Source organism: Natrix helvetica (genome assembly GCF_964273705.1).
Source record: "Natrix helvetica genome assembly, chromosome: 4".
Classification (NCBI taxonomy): domain Eukaryota; kingdom Metazoa; phylum Chordata; class Lepidosauria; order Squamata; family Natricidae; genus Natrix; species Natrix helvetica.
Genome location: NC_138550.1, coordinates 162,593,998 through 162,620,488, shown reverse-complemented (window position 1 = coordinate 162,620,488; position 26,491 = coordinate 162,593,998). Strand labels below are relative to the sequence as shown.

Genomic DNA, 26,491 nt, shown 5'->3' with positions numbered 1-26,491 from the left:
ATTTATCATAGCAAACCTGTTCCTGCAGACACTTAAAAGACAAATTAACACTGCAGAGCTTTCTATGGTTTAAGATTATCTACAGTATAAAGATACATAACCTTTGACAGCAGTTTAAATGCTGGCTACCAGCCCATTCCCAAAGAGGTCATTCTCAATTTGAATTAATAAGCATCGCACCAAAGATGGACATTAAGCCTCGAGATTGATGTTCAGGCATGCATCACTTAAAACAAAGTGGTCTGGGAACTTTAAGCATGGAATGCAAATTATTAACCATAGCATATACTGTACGGCTATTCATCACTTGGGGGGGGGGGGTGTTAATATTTCCTTCTAGCATTTTTACACTCTACACAAACAAGAAACTTAGCCCAAAAATCCTGGCTTGTACTTCTTTAAATATTGTCTTGTGTGAGAAATATTTAAATGCCTGTTTTATTATTGCATTTTTGAATGAGCAGAATTAAAGTTGCAGCAATCAATATTAGGCAAGTTGGACTGTCAAAAAGTAATCTTACAGGGGGGTGTTATCTTTTAAGAAAACAATTCCAGTTCTTTATCCCTAAAATAAAATATCAATAATGTCCACACAAAATCTAGAATATTTAAGAAGCAGTCTGCTAAAAGAAAATTTACTCCGATGTTTCCTTTGCATCTAAAGCCATGGCCAAGAAGCCCAGTTTGAACACAAGGCTCCCTCTGCAGTGTTAAAATAGGACTACGAAGCAAAACAGCCTTCCGTTTTAGCATCGTGGTTTATGAAGTTTCACTCCATAAATAAGATATTCTGACACAATACTTCCATACCACACCGTTGACCCTCCTAACCAAATTCTGTTGTGATGCAAACGACACTGAACCCAAAAAATGTTCAATGCTTTATGTTTCCAAATATGTAATTACCATATTAACTCCAGTTGCAGCCCACAGACCCAATTTCAACAATAAGTATTTGCTACGAAAACTTAATGTATCCAATTGCAAGAGACAAGCATCTCTTAGAGGACTCAAACTAATTTACATTTAAAGCTCCTAAAGACACCTCAAAACACCCAAAAACATTCCACCAAGAGTGACACTGAATTTTGTTTAGTGCTGAATTGTTCTTAGAATTCCTTCAACTCTAACTTGATTGATAAGGAGCTGCCCCAAGTAAAAATACTGGAGGGGAAGCTTATAATGTTGATGTCATCTCATATTAAAGATGCAGTAACAAGTGTTTCTAAGACTGCTGGAGGGTAAAATTCATATTTCTTACCTGTTAAGTCAATAAGCTCAATTTGTTTTAATGGGACCATGGAAACAGGACACCACCTATTCCAGACTCCCGGGGCAACTAACTGCAAGCCAACCTACCTATTATTAAAAGCACCATCTGTTGTTTTCAGTTTCCCAGATAGGAAAAGCCAGGTTAACCTTACAATGCAACCATGGAGAGAGAGAGAAGCCTGTCATCTTTTCTCATGATCGCTCTCAAAGAACATCAAGTTCTTCAAAGAAGGAAATAAATTTGCAGGGCAGCCAGAAACGAGAACACAAAATTCCATTGTTTGGGGGGAAATAAAACAAGCCATTTACAAGAGGAGAGTGGTCCTTCCAGGCTGCAAAAAAAATGCCACAATGATTAACTAGAAGCAGACAGCCTATTCTGTGGAATACAGACAGCCACAAAACAAAAGATATCAACACGGTAGCCAGTCAATCCCATAGATTCTATCCTTGCTGTTAAACTAAGAACAGGAGGTTCTTTTCCCTTCTTCCACTTCCTGCCCCAAGGGAACACAGGCTTCCTTTTACTACAACAATAACAATCCATACCAAAAGAAGACATTCACTTGAGAGTTGTGCAATTACACAACACCTGCATTTCTACACACCTAAAGCATTGACAACTTCCACTCCATAGAAATTAGAATTGTCTCAGAGATACAAGGCAACCATTAGGAAGGAAGAATGGAGCAGCTTTTGATTCCTTTTGGGGATCATCTCAATCTTAAGGACAAGCAATCTTCATTTGGCCTTTGCTTCCAAATTCACAACTCAGGACACCCTTTTATATACAAATTCCAAACTCCAGTTTTCCAACAGAAACCTTCACGCGCCCCCAATTTTCCTTTAAAGTCTCCATATCTGATTTCCATAAAGCCCTCCATGCATCAAGACCCACTTACATCAAGTCCCCATTTATTTGTACCCATTTCCTGTGTTCTTATTCATATTCTTATTCCTGTTATCTTGTACATGAGTGACAAACTAAATAAACAGCTGGTATCATCTTCCTAGCACATGGGCGACTTATCACTTGCAGCCAGGAGGGAACTTCTCAAAAGCTGAAGGCAAAGTCCAGAATGAGGAATCCTTGGTGCTCTCTCTGAGCTTGCTTGCCTTCTTGAGGACATTTGATTACCCAAACTAGGTATCACCATCAGTGCTAGTCAAGCAAGCTCAGAGCGCACCAAGGACCCCTTGTCAATTGTGAGCTACAAATATTCTTCTATTAGGAAAGTCTAGAATGCCTTTCCTTATTGTCCCTCCACCCAATTTAAGGGGCTCTAAGGAACTTCATGTGTAACATGATCACACTGGTGTAATGGGACTGGGGGTTTGTTAATATGATGTATTGGGTTAGGGATATTTTTCTTTCTTTTTTCTTTTTTCTTCACTGTGAGTTGTATTGTGTTGGAGGGGTGCACCGAAGGAGCGAGCTCAACCAATCTCATTGTACATATGTTGTGCACTGACAATAATTATGTGATCTCCCCCCCCCCATTATAGTGCAACCTCCACTGAGAGGATGATTCTGACCCTCTATGTACCATTTTTCCTTAGACTCCATCCCTCCTTGGAGGTTAGCAAAGGTCATCTTTCCGAGCCCCAAGTGGCCTTTGGGGGTGGGGGCAAGCAATCTAAACCCTGTAGACAACTTCCAACCTGAAAGCCTTCTCTTTCTCCCAACTCCGGCATTGGAAATCAAACAGTCCCCCACCCTCCCAAAAAACGGAGGCTCGGTTTAACCGAGACCCTATTCTGTGTCCTTTTCCCACCCAGCAGCACCTAAAGCGGTCAAGACAAAACCGGCAGACAGGAGAACCCCCAAATTCACTATATACCAACACCCTTATTAGGGGGGGCGGGGGGGGATAAATGATTAAAAGGCAGGCACATTGAACCGCCCCGATCGCATTTCAGCCCAGGATTCATCTGCTGTGCAGAGTTGGGTAGATGGGGGGGGGGGGGGTCGGCTAATTCCTAATTTTTTTCCGGGGGGGGGCGCTCCAGCAAGGCCACCCCATTTAGAAAAAGCTGCCACGCCAGCCCATCCCAGAAGGATCTCGAGTTTAAGGAATGTCGGTTTCATCCAACCGGGGTTTTAAAAAGAGAAAGAAGAGGAAGCAGCCGAGAAGACGCAAGTTTGCACCCAGCCGGCGTTCACACGTGCTAGGAGGACCCCGGCGAGGCGTGCAAGCCTCAGTTATCATCAGTTTCCACCCGCTTCCCTAGCAAAGATTCCCAGGCTGGAGCTTCCGTACAAGGCAATGCGAAGCGGCGCCTCCGCCCCACCGGACCGGCCTCGGTTTGGCAATGCAATGAGCCGCCGCCCCCTCCACCTCGTCCCCCACCCCCGGGCCGTTAAGAGCCACGCGGACGCCTCCCCCACCTTGGTTGACCAGTCGCAGCGCGTGGGTGAAGGAAGGATCCAGGGAGTCCTTCTCCGCCATCAGCTCGGGCAGGTACTTTTCCTCCATGGCCCGCCCGCCTGCCCCGCTGGGGGCGACCACCGGACCACTCGCTTCGACACGCCGGGCAAGAGAAGCAAAGCCAAGCAGGACGGTGCGGCCACAGACGGTAAATCCTCCTTTTGGGCAAGAGCCGAGGAAACGAAGCGGTCCCGGTTTGCGCCCTTCCCGGACAAAACACAAGCGCTCCTTGTCCCCCGAGGCCACGGATCCAAAGGAGCAGAGACGCCGCCAGCTACACCACACTACCGCCCCCTCCGGCGGCAAACCGCGACTGAGCGTGCCAACGGCGGAACTCGCCTTAAATACTCGGCTCCGCGGCCACGCCCCGCTCCTCGCGCGCAACGCCGCGCCTCCCCCCCTCCCATCTTTCCAACGCCCGGCGAGGAAAGGCCGCGCCGTCCCCTTCCGCCCGCCTCCCTTTGTTTGCCATTGGGTACGGAAGAGCGTTGTGACGCCAGGAGGCATAGTTCCACCCACCCCACCCCAGTGAGATTGGCAGCTTTCTTTTCTTCCTGCCTATCTATTCGTGAATGTTAAGAGAGGGGGAGGCTAAGTCTCACGGCCACGCCCCTTTCGCCGGAGAGCTGCGCGCCAAAAAAAAAAAGGGGGGGCTAGGTAGCCCGCGCCTTGAAGAAGCCGTTAGGGGGCGCGTGGCCGGCGGCCGGGCGCGAGCCGAACGGTTTGGAGGCCTTGAGCCGGGTGGCGGCACCTGAGGGAGTTGAAACACCCGTCAGGGGCGCTCCTGGTTAATGATCGTACAAAACCCGTCAGATAATAATAAAAACAACAACAATAATAACAATAACAATAGATTACGATACCCCATTTCTATCCCTAAGGGCTTCCAAGTATGTGAATGCGCTCTCCCAGAGTGGGACTGTAAGGCTCCGAATGACCTCTAGGGGGCAGCAACGCTGGGTTCTATTTTTCTTTCTGCTGCCCCCTGGTGGATGCTTCAGGTTTTGCATTCCACACAGCTTTCCCCAGTGAGTTCAGCTGAAGCCAGGGCTTTTGAATAACAATTCCTATAATAATCAAGGTGGATTATTGGGGTTCAGGGCCATCTTGGGGAAGAGATTATAGAGGATCACAAATCTGAAAGTTTCTTCCAGTGATTGCAGAAGGTAGCGGAGGAGGACATTAAAGGGAGCAGATGGAAATAAAGATACACAAAAACAAGTTGTATCACTTTTTTTTTTAAGCAAGCATGTATTTTCCCCCCCTTTCTGTAAAGGAGAAAGAGTTGAAAGCTTTTTTTCTCACAACCTGCACCTGTGGAAAAAATAAAAGAAAAAACCTTAAAAAGAGGCAAATCTGAAAAAGGTCCATAAGTATAAAAGAAATGTTCAACCAGATATTTACCCTGGATTTGTTTTTGTCCACCTCTTGAGTTATTCTTAAGAACTTAGGATGGGCAGATGTTATTTTTGTTTATTAGTTATAATTATTGTCTGACGGTGTTAAAGATATATTTGCACAATGTAAGCTGTTCCAAGCAATTTGCAGTTGATGCTGGAATTTTGTCAGAGTCGATGGTGTTCAAATGATTTGGGATGTTTGGGATTTCACCCAAGGAGTCTATTACTATTGCCAATATTTTTGCTTTTTTTCCTTAGTTGTTCTACTTCTATTTGCAGGTTTTTGTATTTTGTGGCTTTTTTCCCAGGGTGTATTTTTTGTTTGTTTGTTTGTCGTCTGCTGCCTCTTACTGTAACTGCCACTTTCAGATTCTTTCTCATCCACAATTGTTAAGTCTGAGATGTTATGTGGCAATGTTTGTTTGAATTCTAAAGTCCTAGCACATCTGTGAAAGGGATCTTGGAGTCCTAGTGGACAACCATTTAAATATGAGCCAGCAGTGTGCAGCAGCTGCCAAAAAAGCCAACACAGTTCTAGGCTGCATCAACAGAGGGATAGAATCAAGATCACGTGAAGTGTTAATACCACTTTATAATGCCTTGGTAAGGCCACACTTGGAATACTGCATTCAGTTCTGGTCGCCACGATATAAAAAAGATGTGGAGACTCTAGAAAGAGTGCAGAGAAGAGCAACAAAGATGATTAGGGGACTGGAGACTAAAACATATGAAGAACGGTTGCAGGAACTGGGTATGTTTAGCTTAAGAGAAAGAAGGACTAGGGGAGACATGATAGCATTATTCCAATATCTCAGAGGTTGCCACAAAGAAGAGGGAGTCAAACTATTCTCCAAAGCACCTGAGGGTAGAACAAGAAGCAATGGGTGGAAACTAATCAAGGAGAGAAGCAACTTAGAACTGAGGAGAAATTTCCTGACAGGGAGAACAATTAATCAGTGGAACAGCTTGCCTCCAGAAGTTGTGAATGCCCCAACACTGGAAGTCTTTAAGAAGATGTTGGATAGCTATTTGTCTGAAACGGTATAGGGTTTCCTGCCTAGGCAGGGGGTTGGACTAGAAGACCTCCAAGGTCCCTTCCAACTCTACTATTGTATTGTATCTTAGCTTCTTCATTTTCTGACACTTTGTCTATTTTCGGATACTACCAGTTCTTGCAAGTGCTATTTTACACAGATATGCCAACACAGCATTGTTGCTACTATCTTTGTTAGTAATTGATCCTGTGTAAACTTCTTGCAGCAACTAACTAGGTGGCCTACTGTTTCTTCAGTTTATCATTTATTTATTACTATTCACTGTTAATAGTAAATACTATTGTAGGAAGTTATTACCCAGCCCTCTCCCAGAAAAATGAAATATCCTAGGAAATATTGAAAAGGCAGAATATTATATTACCCTGGATGTGAAAAGGAAGAAACATGTTTTAAATTGAGAATAGCTCCCTGTAGCTTCCTGCCTCCACCCACTTTGTCAATGGACCATTAAGAAGGCCAAGCCAGTCCCTTTACATAATAAAGAGTTCTCCCCTTCAGCTCCAGGGGGATGGGATTAAGGCATGATAATATAAGCCTTTACTCAACTGACCACATGGCATCTGAGAACTCTGAGAATTCAACCAAACCTGGACTCAGCCTAGAGAGTTGCCCCTGCATGGGCCCATGTGAGTCTGACAACCAATCAGAATACATTTCCTACACAGGAACAGGAAATAGAGAGGTGGGACTGAACAGGTTATAAAAAGCCTAGCAAGCCCCTCCACCGGCCCTTCTCTTCTTCTCCCCAACATTGAAGCATGTGATCACCTTTTCTGTTCAGGACTCAAACCATGTGGTGCTGTCCACCATTAAAACCATCTTTCCAAGCAGCCTCCATGTCTCCAGTGTCTTTTTCCCCACTTGGAGCCGAACCCAGAAGGACATTTCTTTCAACACTATTTTCTATTAATAAATTGATAGCTAATAGTAATCACTTATTACTATCGTTACATTGTTTATGTTTATAACTTTAGCAAAGGAAAATTTGAGAGCAAAACCAAGAAAATAAATAATCAAAGTAATTCTAAAGGTCAGCATTCTATGATAAAGGCTTTATGATCATTTTAGGTCACAACCTAGTTGAATGTGTCACTTAGGAACAATATAGATATCCATTTTCTTGGCAGTTATCCTGAAACTGATTTGTGTGATTATCCTTCTTTCCAGATATTTGTCAACTTCCCAAACCACTCTGTAGATCTAGGATTACTTAGTGGTCTCCCATCCAAGCACTCGTCAACTCTGATTAATGGGCCAAGATCAGAGGTGGGTTGCTATTTTTTTTTACTAATGGTTCGGGCATGCTCCCGCGCGTGCTCGCACGTGCATGCCTTTCTGCGCATGCTGCTGCTACCAGTTCAGCTGATCCGGGCCAAACCAGCAGCAACCCACCTCTGGCCAAGATCAACTAAGATTGACTAGGCAAAGCCAGATGCCTCCTCACAATTGCATGAGATGTTTAGACAGTCCTGACTTGATAAACAAAGCTAAACCTCCATTTGTAATCAAGCTATATACATTTGTTATTTTAATGCAATACTTTTTTTCAAATATTCAGTTCCTGAAGTCACTAACCCACAAACTAAAACCTCCATTCTGAGAGTGTGGACATGGTAAGTTTAATTGAACTGGTCTGTAAACCAGTTAGTTAGGATAAACTAACTTTTTCTCACTTACACAATCGGGCTGAACTCCAAAGAGGTTTAGAGCAATGTAGCCACAAATGTCTACATACAATGCTAAGATATAAATCCTTGTCTTAATATGTTGAGTAAACAAAGTCCTTGAAGTGATCTCAATAGTCACTCTCAAAAAGATGTCAGTAGTTAAATTTGCTTAGTAAATAACAAAATAAATATTTTAGCTGGAGAGGGCAATAGAAGAAAATATCTCTAATTCAAGGCTGAATTGTGGAGCTCTTGGTGCTCTGTGAACTTAATTATTTGCTTGCAGACATTTCATTACCCAAGTAGGTAACATCATCAGGGCCAGTGAGTGTGGGTTTTCTCCTTATTTATATACTTTGTTGGCCCTTCCAGTGTCGGTAGGGATGTGTTTCTTCTCCTTAATAATTTCTTGGTTAGGATATTGTCTTCTTTTGAATGGTGTTGAACTGTGCTTTATCTCTATGGGTGATTTGTAGCCGGAGAAAAAGAGGAAGACCAAAGAAAACCAAACAAAATCTGGCACCAAACATTTCAGGACGATCTGAAAAACATCCATCTTAAGTGGGAGGATGTGAAGACTGTAGCTGAACTGTGGAGTACGCTTTTTTGCTTGGCCCTGGACATGATGAAATTCCTTGATTAAGTTATTGCTTTCTGCTTGGTGGTTTGTCTGGTGTTAATCCTTGCTGCCGGGAAGGAGGTGTATTGATCTCTGTGTTTTCTTCTTGGCTTAGTTTCCTTTTTAGGAAAGAAGGAACTAACCCAAAGAATGCTTGAAGCTAAGCTTAGCAAAGAAGGAGCCAAACTAAAGTAAGCTAAACTAAAAAGGAAATATAAAGACCAAGACAAATCCTCATAGGCAGCCCATACCCAAATAAGCACTAAAATGAAATGCAAAGCAATCATTAATAGACACTTAGTAGTACCTAGTGATGCTCTGTACCTATAAAAATTGAGTTGAAGATTATATGTTCATATATTTAGACTAAACTACTGTGATGCACACTCTAGATCAGGGGTGTCAAGCTCGGTTTCATCAGTTTCATTATCCACATCAGGGTTGTGTTTTACCCCGGGGGCCATGGTGGGCATGGACAGGGTGGGTGTGTCAGGGGCGCCTGTGGTGACCCAAGCGTTCTGCCAGCAAAAACAGGCTCCCAAGTTACCATTTTTGGCCGTGACAGCTTTCTGCAACCTAAAGCCCTCTACCCATCTCACCACATGGCACCTGGGAAGATTACATCATCCAGCAAGGGTCAACCAATCCTGGGACTTGGGACAGCCTACACAGTTGTCGCTGCATGGCCCCATGGGAGTCTGGCAACCAATCAGAATACAAGCTCAAATTCCAAAGCCCAGGGACGGCATAAAACTAGGGCACTCTCAGCATCTCTTCCCTTTTTCCTCAGGACCTCAAACCAAGTGGTCCAGTCCATCATCAATAAACTTTCTTTCCAAGCAACTTCCATGAATCCAGTGTCGTTTTCCCCACTTGGAAGTGGACCCAGAAGGACATTTCTTCCAACAAACTTATAAAGCCTGTATGATTGATACAGGACTACCAGCAGGACAATATCTTTCCCACCAGAGCAGGCTGACTACTTCACTCCTGCCAGGAGAAGCAGCTGGCTTTCCCCCATTCCTGGAAGACAGAAAGCTCCCAGAAGCACTGTTGTTCCAAGTAGCGGCTGATCCACTGAAACAGATTCCCATTAAAAGCTTTTTAAAAATCCCAATCATAAGCTGTTTTTCATGCACATTTCTCCCACCAGCTCAATTGACGTTGTTGGCACGAACAAAAGCAGGACTGATCAAGCTGGACATTTAGGTCACCTGTAGTTTCCACGGAGATGAAAGGCCAAACGCCGTGGCCTACCCTGGAGGCTGATCATCCAAATTGTTTTCAAGACCCTTTTGGAGATTTCCCTACAGATGTATCTGCTGCTTCTGCCAAAGCCTTAGTATTTATGTCAAAGAAGCAGATTATTCAAACTCAGTGGTTATGTTCTTAACCCAGCCTAGTTTAATGATGGCTAACATTTTTGTTGTTGGGTGCCAAAAATGTGAGCGCATGCGCACAATGCAGATATGGGAAACCCATAATGCAAAGCACGTCCCTACATCTGCATGCGCGCACAACCCCCTCCCACACTTCCCCCCCACGCGCACCTCACTGCTTGCCTCCAAGCTGAGCTTGATATTTCCTCCGGGGGGTGGAGAAGGCCGTTTTCACCCTCCCCAGACTCCAGGAGAGCTTTTGGCTCCATTGGGCCTATCTGTGTGCAAAAATAGCTTCCCCCAGCCCTCCAGAAGGCCCCAAATCAGCGGGCTGGCACGCACGTACGCACTGGAGCTGATGGCTCTCATGCTGGCAGATACGGCTCTGTGTGCCACCTGTGGCACGCATGCCATAGGTTTGCCATCGCAGGCCTAGTTAGTACAATACCTTTGCAAGTTTCCACTCTTTCTTTCTTACAGTAGGGGGTTTTGAGGAATAACCCCCTCCCAAACGTCAATAAGAATGCATATTTGAGTTTTACTTTATGGCCATGATCCTATGTTTTCCACCACCATTAGGACATCTGCCTCACTGTGACATGCAACAGAGGCTCTGCAGATCATTGGAAATTGCGTCAGGGCTGGAAATCCCGCTGAGCGAGAAATTGTAGGGAGGGATTGGAGTGCTAGCAAGTCATTTGACAGCTTATCACATCAACTTCAGCTCAGCCCAGGTGGGGAGAAACCTGGGAAAAAAGTGTCTCAAAATATTCAGAGACACTCTGCCTTAATTAACTCACTCTAAATTTCTCCCTCGGGCTCTGCTGGCTCGCGCTGAGTCTTAGAGCTGCAGATTTCTCCTCCGTCTGCAGCTTGATGCACTCAATACAGGTTGCCCTCGACTTGCAACAAGTTCATTTAGTGACAGACGTTTACAACAGCACCGGGGGAAAAGTGACATGACCATTTTTCCCATGACCATTGCATCATCCTCGTGGTCAGGAGATTTACATTCGGGGTGCTTGACAAGTGGTTCGATCTTTATGACGGTTGCAGAGTCCCGGGGTCTGCATGTATTGTGTGTGTGTGATGTGATGCTCTTTTGTTACTGTCTGACAAGCAAAGTCAATGGGGAAGCCATGATTCTTTTTTATTTTTTTAAACAAATATTATTTTTGCAATATTTCTACCTCGTTCAGCATCCATTGTACTCCTTTTATCCATGTATGTATGTATGTATGTATGTCTATTTTTACACATTTTTCATCTACTCATATAGTTGTTTATACTTATATTTCGTCTATTCATATCACTATGAATTATATTTCTACACAATGCATCTTATACCCTTCTATGTACATACTGTATATTTCTCTTAGACTTCTTATTCAGTACTATTTTATATACAGTCCATCTTACATTGATAGCCATGGTTTTAACTTAACCACTGCAGTGATTCGCTTAACAAATATGGCAAGAAACATTTGCAAAATGGGTCAAAGCTCCTTTCACAAATGTCTCACTAAGTAACATAAACTTGGGGCTCAATTGTGGTCGTAGGTCGAGGACTATCAGTGTGCAGACCCGACTGTGCATTAAATATAAGAGTAAAAGTGGAGAGGTAGGATTTTATCAGCTAGTTCCTCCAGCTTGTATAATGTGTAGAAGGCCTCGCACACCAGCCCTGTTTCTGGCATCACCCTCCATGCTCAACCTCCAGGGTGGGTAACAGAGAATTCAGACCCATCTGACAGCGCTGTGTACCCACTGGGCCAAAGACGTTTACAACTATTGTGCAAGTTGGTGCAAAAAGGTTAGAGGTTTTCAATGAGCCTTATGCCCTGATCTAAATCACTTTGATTTTAAAGTAAGGTAAGCCTCTTACAGGGGTGTTACTGAAAAAGAAACACACCAAATTAGTGGCTTTATCTGGCAGTGTCACAGACTTTGAAATCTGTGAATAATTCCACTGAACTGGCTGTACCTGAATTTCTGCCCAAGTGACTTTTGAAAAACACTTTTTGTTCCTTAGATTCATGTTGTGCTTTTTTTCCAGGACTACGAGATGAAGAGCCGGGGGAGAAAGAGAATGGAGAGAGAGAAAGAGAAAGAAGGCCAGAGACTGGCTCCTATCACTGCACATAGGCTTTGATTCCGAATTTAACCACTACATTACTCTAGCATGTCTTCATCTGTTGTTTTCTCCAAATAGAAAGGAAGATATGTAATGATTAGCCCCATGCAGCAATTGAGATTCAAAAAGCAAAGGTCTAGTTTAGTTTATGTAGCTATATAGCTTTTGACAGTAAGCACTGAAATGGTGAATAGCTTTTCCCCTTTAGGATCAACTGTCAACAGAAAAGGAAGGAGCAGTCAGAAATGTGTTGCAGAGTAGCATTCAAGAGTAGATAGATAGGTAGATAGATAGATAGATAGATAGATAGATAGATAGATAGATAGATAGATACATGATAGATAGATGATAGATAGATAGATAGATAGATAGATAGATAGATAGATAGAGAGATAGATAGATAGACAGACAGACAGACAGACAGACAGACAGACAGACAGACAGACAATGATGGATGGATGGATGGACGGATGGATGGACGGACAGACAGACAGACAGACAGACAGACAGACAGATAAATAGATGGATGGATGGATGGATGGATGGATGGATGGATAGAGACAGACAGACAGACAGACAGACATTCAAGAGTAGATAGATAGGTAGATAGATGGATGGATGGATGGATGGATGGATGGATGGATGGATGGATAGATAGACAGACAGACAATGATGGATGGATGGATGGATGGATGGATAGATGATAGATAGATAGGATGATGGATGGATGGATAGATGATAGACAGACAGACAGACAGACAGACAGACAGACAGACAGACAGACAGACATCTCAGCTTGATTCAGGGAATGGTTTTCCTTGTGACACTCTATAGAAGCAAAAGTTGGACTTTGGAAAGTGGAATAGGAAGAGTATTCTTGCTTTTGAACTTTGATGTTGGAGAAGTCTCCAGAGAATACTGTGGACAACCAAGAAAACAAACCAATGGACTATTAAACTAATCAACACATGTTCTCACTCAAGGTGCAAGAGACCAAATTGTTATACTTTGGACACCTAATTCAAAAGATGTAACTCTCTTGAAAGGTGCAGAATCCTAGGAAAGATGGAAGAAGGGAAGAAGACAACCCACCCATAGCAAAACAAATATAGCATCAGTGGATGCCTATTGGAAGACCAGGCTGGGAACAAGCCTTTCTCCAAATTATGGTCACAAAGGGTCATGTTGGCACAACATCAACCAACCAACCAACCAAAGATTTTCTCCATGCACTTGTCTGCCACACCCAATTACATATTTTCCAAGGATCACATGACTGCTCTTCAAAATTGTAACTGGAAAAATGTGTTTGGTTTTAAGAGTTGAAGATAAATGTTAGTTTGGTTCTCTTGTACTCTCAGAAAATCTTTTTTGTTGCTGAACTCCTCATAATGATTTAGACTTGGGCTAATGCACCTGGTATGGGACCCAGTGGCTCAGAGGCTAAGATGCTGAGCTTGTCGATCAGAAAGGTTGGCAGTTCGGTGGTTAAAATCCCTAGTGCTGCGTAATGGAGTGAGCTCTCGTTACTTGTCCTAGCTTCTGCCAACCTATCAGTTTGAAAGCACGTTAAAAATGCAAGTAGAAAAATAGGAACCACCTTTGGTGGGAAGGTAACAGCATTCCATGCCTCTTTGGCATTTAGTCATGCCAGCCACAAGACCACAGAGATGTCTTCAGACAGCGCTGGCTCTTCGGCTTTGAAACAGATGAGCACCGCCCCCTAGAATTGGGAATGACTAGCACATATGTGAGAGGGAAACCTTTACCTAATGCACCTGGTTATGGCTTATTTATTTGTTTGCATATTTACTCTGAAAATAACTACTGATTTCTCCTGGAAAAATTTTTAAACAACTTAGCCAATAACTATGTTGGAAGAAATGTCCTTCTGGGTTCGGCTCCAAGTGGGGAAAAAGACACTGGAGACATGGAGGCTGCTTGGAAAGATGGTTTTAATGGTGGACAGGACCGCATGACTTGAGTCCTGAACAGAAAAGGTGATCACATGCTTCAATGTTGGTGGAGAAGAAGAGAAGGCAAAGGAAGGGCTGAAGAAGGGCTTGCAGGGCTTTTCATAATCTGTTCTGCCCCACCTATCTGTTTCCTGTTCCTGTGTAAGAAATGTATTCTGATTGGTTGTCAGACTCACATGGGCCCATGCAAGGGCAACCCTCTAGGCTGAGTTTTGAATCCAGGTTTGGTTGAGTTCTCAGATGCCATGTAGTCAGTTGAGTAAAGGCTTATATTATCATGCCTTCATTCCCATCCCCCTGGAGCTGAAGGGGACAACTCTTTATTATGTAAAGTGGACTAGCTTGGCCTTCTTAATGGCCCATTGATAAAGTGAGGATGGGCAGGAAGCTGCAGGAATTTACTTTGTGTTTAAAATGTGTTTCTCCCTTTTTCACATCCAGGAAAATATTATATTCTGCCTTTTCAATATTTCCTAGGATATTTCATTTTTCTGGGAGAGGGCTGGGTGATAACTTCCTACAACTATATGGGAGAGTAAACATCCAAAAAGAGCTTCAGACAACCAGTCTTTCAAGTTTCCTCACAGAAACTTCTTGGATCAAGGGTGTAGCATGTACTCCAGATCATTGCAGATACTAATATAACCTGCTGGCATTCACTACTATTAAATTGTCTTCATTTGCTTAACTTCTGCAGTCCCAAGAATTATTTTCACTGGGCACTGGTCTAAATGCCTCATCAAAGTCACCACAATAATTTTCTCCATGCAAATTCAACCACAGGAACAGTTAGATTTGTTAGGGTGGAGTTTTTGAGTATCTGAACTTGCCCTGACATGTCAGGAAGATGCCAACTGGATGTGGCTACAAATTCCCAGGACCAACTAGTCTGTGTTAGAAAATGACCATTGATAATTTCCAATTGAGTTGTGCTTGATCTCTGAATCCAAGTCAGAGTTAGTACTTGTTTCACTCAATTCATATAGCAGAAAGAGAGCTTGATGACTGTTGATTAAGTATGGGCAACCATTTTTTTAAAAACTACCTAACAGCAAACATTAACAGAAGGGTATGAAAGATAAGCACAAGGAAGGTAAAATAGATATATGAACAATTGGCAACGAAGTTACATTCTCTGCTTCTCTCTGTCTCTCAAGGCATGGAATCTTCTAAAGCCTTTTGAAATAATATACAATAATTAGCACAGAAACTAATGTGATTATTCCAGCTTAAACCTTTTTATATGCATAAGAGTAGTAGAACAGAGAAGGAAAGTAGGACACTGGGCGATTGTGCTTCTGTTCTGCACCATAAAAGCAGCACTTTGGTGGATGGGAATGATGTGTTCAACAGTTGGACGTGGTTGATCAGTCTTGCCTGGCACTTCCTTAAGTGGCCTACAGTAGAATGAAATGGTTCAAGATTTAAGATTACAGAATCATAAAACCTATTAAATGTGAAGTTAAATATGTACGATCTAAATTAACCCAAACAGGGCAAACTGGAAGTCTTTATTTATTCAAAGTTTTAATCTCAGCTTTATGGTCAATTAAATAACTCCTGAGTTTCTTGTCTATATCACCAGATGCCTCTTCATACACTAGAATTTACACATTGAACTCGGAGATCTGCAATCTTAAAATACAAAATTAAATTTAAAAAACCTCTGGAATTTATTCCAACCTCCTTACAATTTAACCACGCACCATAATTAATTCAATCTCCCTCATTCCAAGCAATAAAAACCAATAATTATTATTATTCCCCTTCCCAAGCTTCTTCAAATGATGTTTGCAATGTACCGTGTTAAGTGGCTCATAGGTTACAGTTGCTTATAAATATTTCAATAAGGAAAATAAATGTCTGAATTCCTTTTTCTTTATCCCAATCGTTTTGCACAGAGGGAAAGCTTCAGCTAGTAACAAGGAATGTTTGGCTGAAGTGTAAGTCAGCTAAGAGACCTTGGATTAAATTTGAGGTCTTTGAATCATTTATAAGTAGAGCTGGAAAACATGTTCGTTTCATGCCCGGATAATTTTTGGGTGCTTCAGAAGAGTATTTCCTTAAACTATGGCAGGGATGGTGAACCTATGGCACGCATGCCACAGGTGGCACGCGGAGCCATTTTTCAGGGCACGTGAGGCATTGCCCTGTCAGCTGGCCAGCACGCATGGGAGCACTGGCCAACTGAGTTCACCCTTTTTAAAGCCATTTTTCGCCCTCCCCAGGCTCCAGAGGCTTTATAGGAACCTGGGGAGGGCGAAAACAGCCTCCCACCCCCACCCCCGGAGGCCCTCCAGAGTGCAAAAAACCAGCCCTACGGGCAAACCAGAAGTTAGGGAATGGACTTCCGGTTTGCTCATAGGGCTGGTTTAAGCCCTCCAGAGCCTTCAGGGGCCTTCCGGAGGCTTCCCTGAAGGCTCCGGAGGACAAAAAACGACCCAACGGACTAACTGGAAGTCACTTCCAGTTTGCTCATAGAGCTGTTTTTAGTCTTCCAGAGCTTTCAGGGTAGCCTCCTGAAGGCCCTGAAGGCTCCGGAGGACTAAAAATGGCCATACGAGCAAACTGGAAGTCCGTCCCCAAACTTCTGGTTTGCCCATAGGACCTGTTTTTTGTGCTCCGGAGGCTTCAGGGAAGCTCCTGAAGCCTCTGGAGGGCCTCCGATGGGAGCAGGGGAGGCTGTTTTCGCCCTCCCAGGCTACTATAAAGCCTCTAGAACCTAGGGGAGGGTGAAAAAAGCATGCAAAAAATGGAGGGGCTGTCATGCACACATGCGTGCTGGGGGGTTTGCACATTGCACTATGGGTGTGGCACACCCGCGCATGCCCCCCCTTCTCTCCCCCCACTTATGGCATGCGAGCCAAAAAAGGTTCGCCATCGCTGAACTATGGAACTCATAACACAATATGGATTCATTCATTTATTCATTCATTCAAAAGACTAGAGGTAACATGATAGCAGTATTCCAATATCTCCGGGTCTTCCACAAAGAAGAGCGAGTCAAGCTATTCTCCAAAGCATTAGAAGACAGAACAAGAAGCAATGGATGGAAACTGATCAAGGAGACAAGCAACCTAGAACTAAGGAGAAATTTTCTGACAATGAGAACAATTAATCAATGGAGCATCTTACTTCCAGAAGTTGTCAGTGCTCCATCCCAGAGGCTTTTAAGAAGAGGTTGGACAACCACTTATCTGAAATGGTATAGGGTTTCCTGCTTCAGCCAGGTGTTGGATTAGAAGACCTCCAAAGTCTCTTCCAGCTCTGTTATTTTGTATCTTGGGCTACTTCCTGTTCAATGGGTGCAAGCAATTTTAGTGTCTCCTAATGTCCACTTCCTTCAAAATCCACAAGGAACTTTATTTTGTGTCTTTAATCACAACTTTTAAAATGTTTATCCAGGTAAACTACTCAACACCACCGCCAATGCTGCTACCCTACAAAAAGACCTTGATTATGTGTCAGAATGGTCAAACAATTGGAAACTCCGAATCTCAACCAACAAATTCTTTGTCTTACATATTGGCAAAAAAAAAAAAACAGAACACCAAATACAAGCTGGGCGGATACAACCTCGTGGACTCTGTCAAGGACCTTGGAGTACTTATTTGAAATGATCTAAGTGCCAGAGCTCACTGTAACAGCATTCCCAAAAAGGCATTAAGAGTTGTTAACATAATCTGGCGAAGCTTCTTCTCTGGTAATATTGAACTGCAAACTAGGGCATACAAAACTTTTGCTAGACCAATTCTCAAATGCAGCTCATCGGTCTGGAACCCACACTGCATATCAGACATTAATAAAATCGAACTAGTTCAGAGATATTTCACGAGAAGAGTCCTCCACTCCTCTGCTCGCAACAGACTAATTTATGCCACCAGACTTGAAATGTTGGCCTTAGACAACTTAGAACTTCAACATCTTCGATCCAACCTAAGCATAGTATATTAAATTATCTGCTACAATGTCCTACTTGTCAATGAATATTTCAGCTTCAACCACAACAATACACGAGCACCCAATAGATACAAACTTATGGTAAACCGCTCCAAACTTGATTGCAGAAAATACAATTTCAGTAACAGAGTGGTCAATGCCTGGAATGCTCTACCTGACATTGCAGTTTCTTCACCAAAGCCCCAAAACTTTAACTTTAGACTATCTACTGTTGACCTCACCCCCATTCCTAAGAGGTCTGTAAGAGGCAGGCATAAGTGCACCAGCGTGCCTACCATCCCTCCCCTAATATTCCCTTGTATCTGTATTCATTTCATGTGTTCATAATCATGTTTATATTTATATCTGTTACCTAATTCATGCTTGATGAAATAAATAAAATAAAAATAAAATAAAATAAATGTAAAAAATATGTACCGTATTTTTCGGAGGATAAGATGCGCCAAGATTTTGAAGAGGTAAATTTTTTTAAAAAAGTTGTTGCACTCTCAAACCCCTTTTTCTTTTGTGAAAAATGGGGCATGCAGAGACTTTGATAGGCCTGCAAAGTGCTCCTGGGGGCAAAAATGAGCAAAAACTGCCCCGTTTTTCGCAAAAACAGGCCCATTTTTTGTCCAAAAAAAGGGCATATGTAGCTTTTAGGAGGCTTGTAGAGTGCTCCTGGGGGTGGGGGGTGGGGGGGCAAAAACGAGCAAAAAATGGCCCATTTTTCGCTCATTTTTGCTCTCCCCAGCCCCAGGGGTTGAGGTTTCGGGAGGCCAAAAAATGCTGTATTCACTGTATAAGACGCACCCAGATTTTCACTTTCTTTTTTGGGGGGAAAAGGTGCGTCTTAGACTTTGAAAAATAGGGTAAGATGTGATGAACCACTGATATGCCTTACAAACACACACTCCACACACACCCCATCCCGTAATATGAAAAGAAAACACTGTTTTCTCTCTTCAACTTTATAGCCTCATCCCAAGGGCTGTCAGTCAACCCAAGGATGACCTCTTGATAGAAGTGTACGTTCCCTTGCACCAACCCAGAGAATTCTGCAGTAGGCTTTCCTTTCCTACAAATTCTGATTGCTGTAGTTGGAATGCAGTACATGTTGGCTCCATGCCTAGCCGGGGGCAGCAGCACAGAGGCTGTATGCTTTTTAAAAAAGGCGATAAATAGATACCACATTCACCGTGGGAAGGTGAAGATGAAAAACCCAAGAAGGTCAAAGCAAGTCTAGGCCTCCTTTGATGGTTAGGAGACAGCCCAAAGAGAGAACAGCCAGGTCCTCCTGTGTAAAGCACAAGAGATGAGGTAGCTTTTTTTTTTTTTTTAGCGTCGCTTTGACCTGATTTAAGTTTTAAATTGAGAGTTGCGGAATTTGGGCTTTGCAATATTCATTTCCCACATCTACCCCGATCATCAAAAATAAAATCACTCTCTCTGAAATCTCTCCATGGGATCTGAAAGAGTCAAAGTCTTTTAAATCATGGAATATTCACAGAAGGAGAGCAGGCCCCTGCAGGAAGTGAAGAGACACACTACAAAGGAAGAAATCTAGTTATCAATCAACAAGGGGGGAAAAGCTGATTTTCATACGTTCAAATCCTCCTCCTCCTCCTCCTCCTCCTCCTCCTCCTCCTCCTCCTCCTCCTCCTCCTCCTCCTCCTCCTCCTCCTCCTCCTCTTCTTCTTCTTCTTCTTCTTCTTCTTCTTCTTCTTCTTCTTCTTCTTCTTCTTCTTCTTCCTCTCCTCCTCCCCCTGCTCCTCCTCCTCCTTACATTTAGATTTAGGAGAGCCAGTGTCTTTTGTTGCTCAAGTGTGAGGTGGGTCACACTAAGCACTTGTAACTTTGGCCCACCGAGGATGCTTTTTTCTGCTTTTCCCTGTTTTTGAATACTGAATACAAATTTCCTGCATTTTCTGGTTTCTAATAAGGAAGCCGAGACATAATTATATATGGTTATTATACCGTTGCTGGGGTGACACAATGGCTCAGCAGTTAAGATGCTGGGCTTGTCCGCTGGAAAGTCGGCATCCCAGGTTCGGGACCTGAGCGCCATGTGATAGGGTGAGCTCCCGTCCCTGCTCCTGCCAACCTAGCAGTTGGAGAGCATGAAAATGCGAGTAGTTGAATAGGCACCACTTTGGTAGGAAAGTAACAGCACTCTGTGACATCATGCTGGCGAAAGGACAGCAGAAATGTTTTTGGACAGCTCTGGCTCAATGGCCTTGAAATGGAGATGAACACTGCCCCCTAGAGTCGGCAATGGTTAGAGGAGTAAATACACAGGGACGCCATTGCTATAACTACAAATCTAATGGTAGCTTAAGTCTTTTGCACAGAACTGTGTATGTATAGATATAGAGTACAGATATAGATTTAGATATAGGTACAGGGGCAGGGGCAGAGACAGGCAGAGGCGGGCTTCAAATAATTAAACAACCAGTTCACCTAGTGAAGAACCGAAAATGTGCGCACGGCTTCCAACACATGGTGATTTCCTGCATGCAGCTTCCAGCACACCTTCTCGGGCAGCCACGGTGAGTAGAGCGGGCAAGCCGTGGAAATCAGTTGGGCTGCATGGGTGGGGTGAGAGAGCCAAAGAATGAGATATACAGGACGTGATAGTGGCCTGGCAGGTGGGGGTGCCCAGCTGGTGGTCAGAACTACCGGTTCGCCTGAACCAGTCCAAACTGGCAGCAGCCCACCTCTGGGGATAGGGATAGGGATAGGGACCGAGATAGAGATAGAGATAGAGACAGAGACAGAGACAGAGATAGAGGCAGAGACGGAGACGGAGACAGTGATAGGTAGGTAGGTAGATAAGTAGGTAGGTAGGGAGTAGGTAGGTAGGCAGGCAGGTAGGTAGATAGATAGAGATAGAGATAGAGATGAGAGAGAGGGAGGGAGGGAGGGAGGGAGGGAGGGAGGGAGGGAGGGACAGATGATGGATGATATTTAGATAGATGATAGATAGATAGATGATAGATAGATAGATAGATAGATAGATAGATAGATAGATAGATAGAGATAGATAGATAGATAGATAGATAGATAGATAGATAGATAGAGGGAATGGAGGGACAGATAATGGATGATAGATAGATAGATAGATAGATAGATAGATAGATAGATAGATAGATAGATGATAGATAGATAGATAGATAGATAGATAGATGATAGATAGATATAAACACACACACACAAACACACACAAACACACAAAGAGGAAAAAAGACACTGTAGGAAGACTTGAGAAGTTCACAAATCAGAAATGACTTTGTCTAGCCCAATGCAAGATCTGCAACAGAGGGAGAACGACTGAATAATAATAAATATTTCCCCAAAATTGACCTGTCCGATTAACATCCCTCTCCCCCTAAACACGTCGAAGTTCTATTCTTTCATCTTCAGGATTCCAGTGGGGGCCTTTCTGGTAGCAACCCTTAAAAAAAAAGAAGAAAAGGCAAATACTTTCACCCCTTCATCTTATTGATAAACCCTTTGTCAACCTTTCCCTTAACATTCCCCAGGAAGCTCTCCGAGAAGAAATCATTGGCGACTCTTTGGGGAAAAAAAAAAACCTGCCCCGTTCTATCGACTTTCCGAACCGTTCCCATTTTGCACCTTGCCAGTGGAAGTGCTGCGCACTTGAAAAATAGGATCTAAACGAGCCTTTTAAATTAGCAGCAAGAGCTAAGGATATCTTTATAGCATCAGTAGTTAGCAGTTGATACATTCCTCTTAAATCTCAACTTTGCTGCTCTTGCAAATTAGCATAACAATCCTTGGGTTAAAAAAAAAAGCAGGGGGAATGAATCCTAAGCTACAAGCTTGGTGGCAAGCAGATCCTTTTTTGCATCTATTACACAGATGCCTGCCATAAATGTTTTGTTCCCAAGATAAAAGGCAACACTTAACATCCTTCCTCCACCCCCCTTCTCACCCCACCACAATTTTCCTTCTCCCCAAACTTCATCCTGCCACACTAATGCACTCCAATGCCAACAATGCTATAAAGCCAATAAGGACTCTATAAATGACACGTCCCATTATACTGGTTTTTTTTTAAAAAAATATGCTTTTTCTGGCTCCTACCCTTTGAAGCAGCCCTTTTCAGATAGCAGGAGAAGGATAATTTTGCAGTCATTCAATTCCCTTTTCCGAGGCATATATTGCGGGAGCAATTTCCACCCCGGATTATGAAACAACTGCGTAAAAAACCCCACCATTTTGCCTTGATTTATTTGGCTGCTTTAGCGCAAATATAATTTTATAGGCACAAGTCAAGGCTGAATAACGTGCAATTACCGTCACTACTTTGGCACAATTTCAGGAGGAGATAGAGGCGCATATCCGGTATTGGGCACTATTAATCCTTTCCTCCTCTAAATTTCTCCACCGTCCCTTTTTCCACACCCTCATTATTACTATTAAAGAATTATTATTTGTTCATAGCAGGACCATGCAGACCAGGGATGGGTTTCAGCCAGTTTGGACTGGTTCGGGGGAACTGGTAGCTTCGACAATCAGATGGCCCCTGTGCTTTACTTACCCTATATCTTCTCAGTTCATTCGTCTGGCAGAACTGCTATGCCTCAGCTGTGTTACTCCCCAGAAGTAACATGGAAGAGAAAGTTTGCTAAAACTATGCCCACATACAAAACACGCGATCACCAAACCGGTTATTAAACTGGCAGGATTCCACCCCTGATGGAGACAGATGAATTAGCACCATTAATTTACTGGTCCAGGGCCCTCTGTTGGTTAGGGAATCTTCAGGTATCACAGGAAGCTTAAAAAAAGTAAACCCTGGCTTTAGCTCTTCTCCTGATGCTTTGCTTAGCCCTGTGGTTTCTCGATTTGGTGCCTATTAAGAATGCAGGTTGGCTCGAAGGGAAGGTGCTTCCCATATACTAAATTTAGCAGGTCTGGTTTAGGCATCTGTGATCAAACGGTGCTTTTCAATTAATCCCTAAGGGAAGCAAAGCTGATCCATCTATTACATAAATAAAGTTACTTCTTGTTGCCATTGGAAGTTGGGTGGTCTATAAATTGCAGGGAGGGGAGGAGTGGAATGGAGTGGAAGAGAAGAGGGGAGAGGAGTGGAGAAGAGAGGAGAGAAGAGAAGAACGGGGGAAGGAGAGAGAGAGATGCAGGTCATCCTCAACTTACAATTCTAATTCTGCATACAAATATGGTCATAAGTCACATCAGTCATTAAACGGGTCATCACGTGGCTGCACTCAATTTAATGACATTTTTTGTAGCAGGCATTAAATACTGATAGATGCAGACATGAAACACTGGGGAAAAATTCACACAAAAAAGCGCTCCATGGCACAGGACCTAGCTATCTGCGGGATCGCATCCTGCCGCACACATCCCTGCGACCAATTCGCTCTCACAGGGAGGGGCTTCTCCTGGTGCCGTCCACCAGGCAATGCCAACGGGTGACGCCTAGGAGTAGGGCCTTCTCTGTGATGGGCCCAACCCTCTGGAATGACCTCCCCCCCGACATTAGAACCACCACCGACTTCCGCTCCTTTCGGCAAAAACTGAAGACTCACCTGTTCCGATTAGCTGGCCTGGCACACTCATAGCTTTTACCTCCTGGCAGATATATTTTAATTGGTATTTTTGGGGAACCATTTTAAATTGAACTCTTTGGGGTAATTTTAGGGGTCTTTTTAAAGATTGTATTTTATATACTTTACTTTAATGTACAGTTCTTTTAACCTCCTCCATCTAAGTATCTAAGTATTTATTGATTTATCTATGTATTTTTATGTATTGACTGTACACCGCCCCGAGTCCCTTTTGGGAGAGGGGGCGGTCTATAAATATGAATAAAGTAAGTAAGTAAGTAAGTGATATTCAAACACCTCTACAAAATTAATTGCATTCATTGGATTCATACAATTTTGCATGTGTGCAGCTAGTCCTTGACGTAGAACCACAATGGGAGCTGGATTTCTGATCATTACTCATTGCAGTCATAACTTGAGACACCACATCACCAGACCCAGCTTTTTCAAACATTTTTAATGGCAGTTGTTAAGCGAATCTCTTGTAAGTTCAAATGCACTCTCCCAAATGGACACTATTTTGCTATTAACCAACTGATCATAAATCAAGGACAACCTGTATTCTGCCTTCTACCCAGAGGACATCAAGGGAACTAACAATAGAAATGTCTTTATTTCCAAGGTCCACAGCCTACATTCCTCCAGGAGCTCAAGGTTGCATACATAAGAAATAGAACAATGAACTTCTTTTGAGTAAGATCCCTGAGGTTTGCAACAGGGGCAGCAAAGTAAAAGGAAGGAACAGCAACCTGGAAAAAAATATTGATTTAGAACGGAAGTGTCCAACATTGCCGACTTTAAGCCTCATGGACTTCAACTTCCAGAATTCCTCAGCCAGCATAATGGTAAATTTCCCGCTTCATAATTTCTCAGAACGACAACTCTGAGAGGTAGATTGGGCTGCTCCAAAGACATTCAGTGAGCTTCTAAGGCTAGGATCTCCAACACTTCCAGAACTACAGTACACAGTGTCAACTCGCTACCCCTATCTAAACTGCTCTCACGTTGCCATGGGCAGCAAGTGGGGAGCACATTTCACACATATCTTCTTCCAGGGTTGGATTTTAGATTAGCAAAGCTGGCTTGTGAGGCATGGATTTCTACAGCCCGTTGAAGTGCCTCATTGGAGAATGTGATTTATGACACAGACTGAGGGGAGGGGGAAACAGGGTTAAAGTTGAACCGTAAATTACGTGCGGCAGAGTTGACCTCACTCGAGTAGATGGTAGATGCCGACATGCTGCTCCTAATAAATAACTGGTTTTCTCTTGAAACTTGGCTCGAGACTCATGAGCTAATTAGGGCATCTGTCGGAACCTTGATATCAGGCCTGCAGCCATCTTTTCTTTTGGATCTTTAGCCTGCCACACTTTCTATTATTCAGCTATGCATTTTCTACTGTGGGAAAATGGGAAGGGGGGGCTATAAGGAGCTACTTACTATGTAGCCATAACAACATTCTTTCTAGAAAGCCACGGGCATCCTTTCTCTCTGCACTTCATCACCTGACCAGAAATGGGTGGGTGGAACTGCCAGCATGGCAGTGGGAGATTGGACCATGTGATGGACTTGTGGGTGTGGGGGCAAGATCTTTAATTTTCAACTGGGTGGGGAAAACTGGGAAGCTTTCAGATTCGGCTTTTCCCAGATGTGCCAACTTGGCTCTCTTAATAAATTGGAACTTAGAGCAATACGTTGCCTTGGACTCTGATTTATTTTTGGATGCTATTTGGAACCCTGACGCTTGACGCATGGTCTCTTGATTGTGACCATAGGAAGCATCTTCTGAATGGACTCTCTTCCAATATTTATACACGGCTAGAAAACCTCTCCAAATATTGGCGCTGAGATTAGTTCCTAAAGGGATTGACATTCTTCTGCTCCATTTGAGTAATGCCCCGTAATTGAATAGATGGAAAGACTATTTTGTGGAGCTATGAAAATGTTCCATTTTATCGATGAAGCCCTTTAATGGCCTAGCCTTGAAGACGCTGGGATTTTATTTGTTTCCTTGTGTCTGCTTCCTTCACTCTTCTCTTCTGTTAACACCAGCTTTCCTTTCAGCAAGGGCTCCTTCCAGGGGTGGGTTGCGGGGGGTTCAGAGGGGTTTGGGAGAACCTCTAGCTAAGATTCTGTGCAGTTCAGAGAAGTCCCAAATCCCACTCCTGGCTGGCCCCGCCCACCATGCCTGCCCTGCCCTGACCCATCCTGCCCCTACCAGGAGTCCCCACATAGCCTGTTTTGGATGCAGGTAAGTTCAGGGCATGCACGGAGGCTCAGGGACGGTGAAAAACGGGCCTACCAGAAGTTCAGGAAGGCCGGAAACAGCCCCGTTTCCAGCCTTCAGAGTGCCTCTGGAGCCTGGGAAGGCCATTATCACCCTCCCGGAGGTTCAAGGAAAGCCTCCAGAGCCTGCAGAGGGCAAAACCATGTCCATGGTACAAGATGCCAACTAGGCCATGCCCACCCAGCAACCAGGCAGAGAACCCTTTGCTAAAATTTTTGAAGCTCACCTCTGGCTCCTTCAAATGAGTGAAATCCAGACTGAAATCCAGACATTAGAACCACTTCTGACCTCCGCTCCTTCCGGCAAAAATTGAAGACTCACCTGTTCCGATTAGCAGGCCTGGCATAATTACAACTGTCCCTCCTGGCAAATGTATTATTATCTGGTTATCTTAGGGTTTTTTAATCTGTTGTGTCTGTTTTAGGGATTTTAAAAAAATTATATTTATTTAGCTTTGTACAGTTCTTTTAATTGCATTTTAACCTCCTCCAAACTGTACATATTTAATTTTTTATTGTATTTTTGTGATATTCTCTATGGACTGTACACCGCCCCGAGTCCCTTCTGGGAGAGGGGGCGGTCTAGAAGCACAAATAAATTGAAATTAAATTGAAATTGATTGAAAATAAAATCAGTTTTAACCATGTTTTGCCATTAACAAAGGGTGGACTGCACCTTATCACTGTATATAATGGCTTCCATCATAGTGTCATGATCCAGTGTGTTGTTCTTCTCTG

The 26,491-nt window shown here is 43.4% G+C and overlaps 1 protein-coding gene across 2 annotated transcripts in view; it reads right to left on the bottom strand.

The window, feature by feature from the left end:
* Positions 1-4,009, bottom strand: part of KHDRBS3 (KH RNA binding domain containing, signal transduction associated 3) — a 154,230-nt gene extending 150,221 nt beyond the window's left edge. For both annotated transcript variants that reach the window (XR_014175212.1, XM_081951040.1), the window contains exon 1: positions 3,662-4,009. Coding sequence is in view for 1 of the 2 variants with exons in the window: in XM_081951040.1 (XP_081807166.1) it covers positions 3,662-3,749 (88 nt within the window). In the remaining variant the exon portion in view is untranslated. The remainder of the gene's footprint in view (positions 1-3,661) is intronic.
* Positions 4,010-26,491: the final 22,482 nt, after the last annotated feature.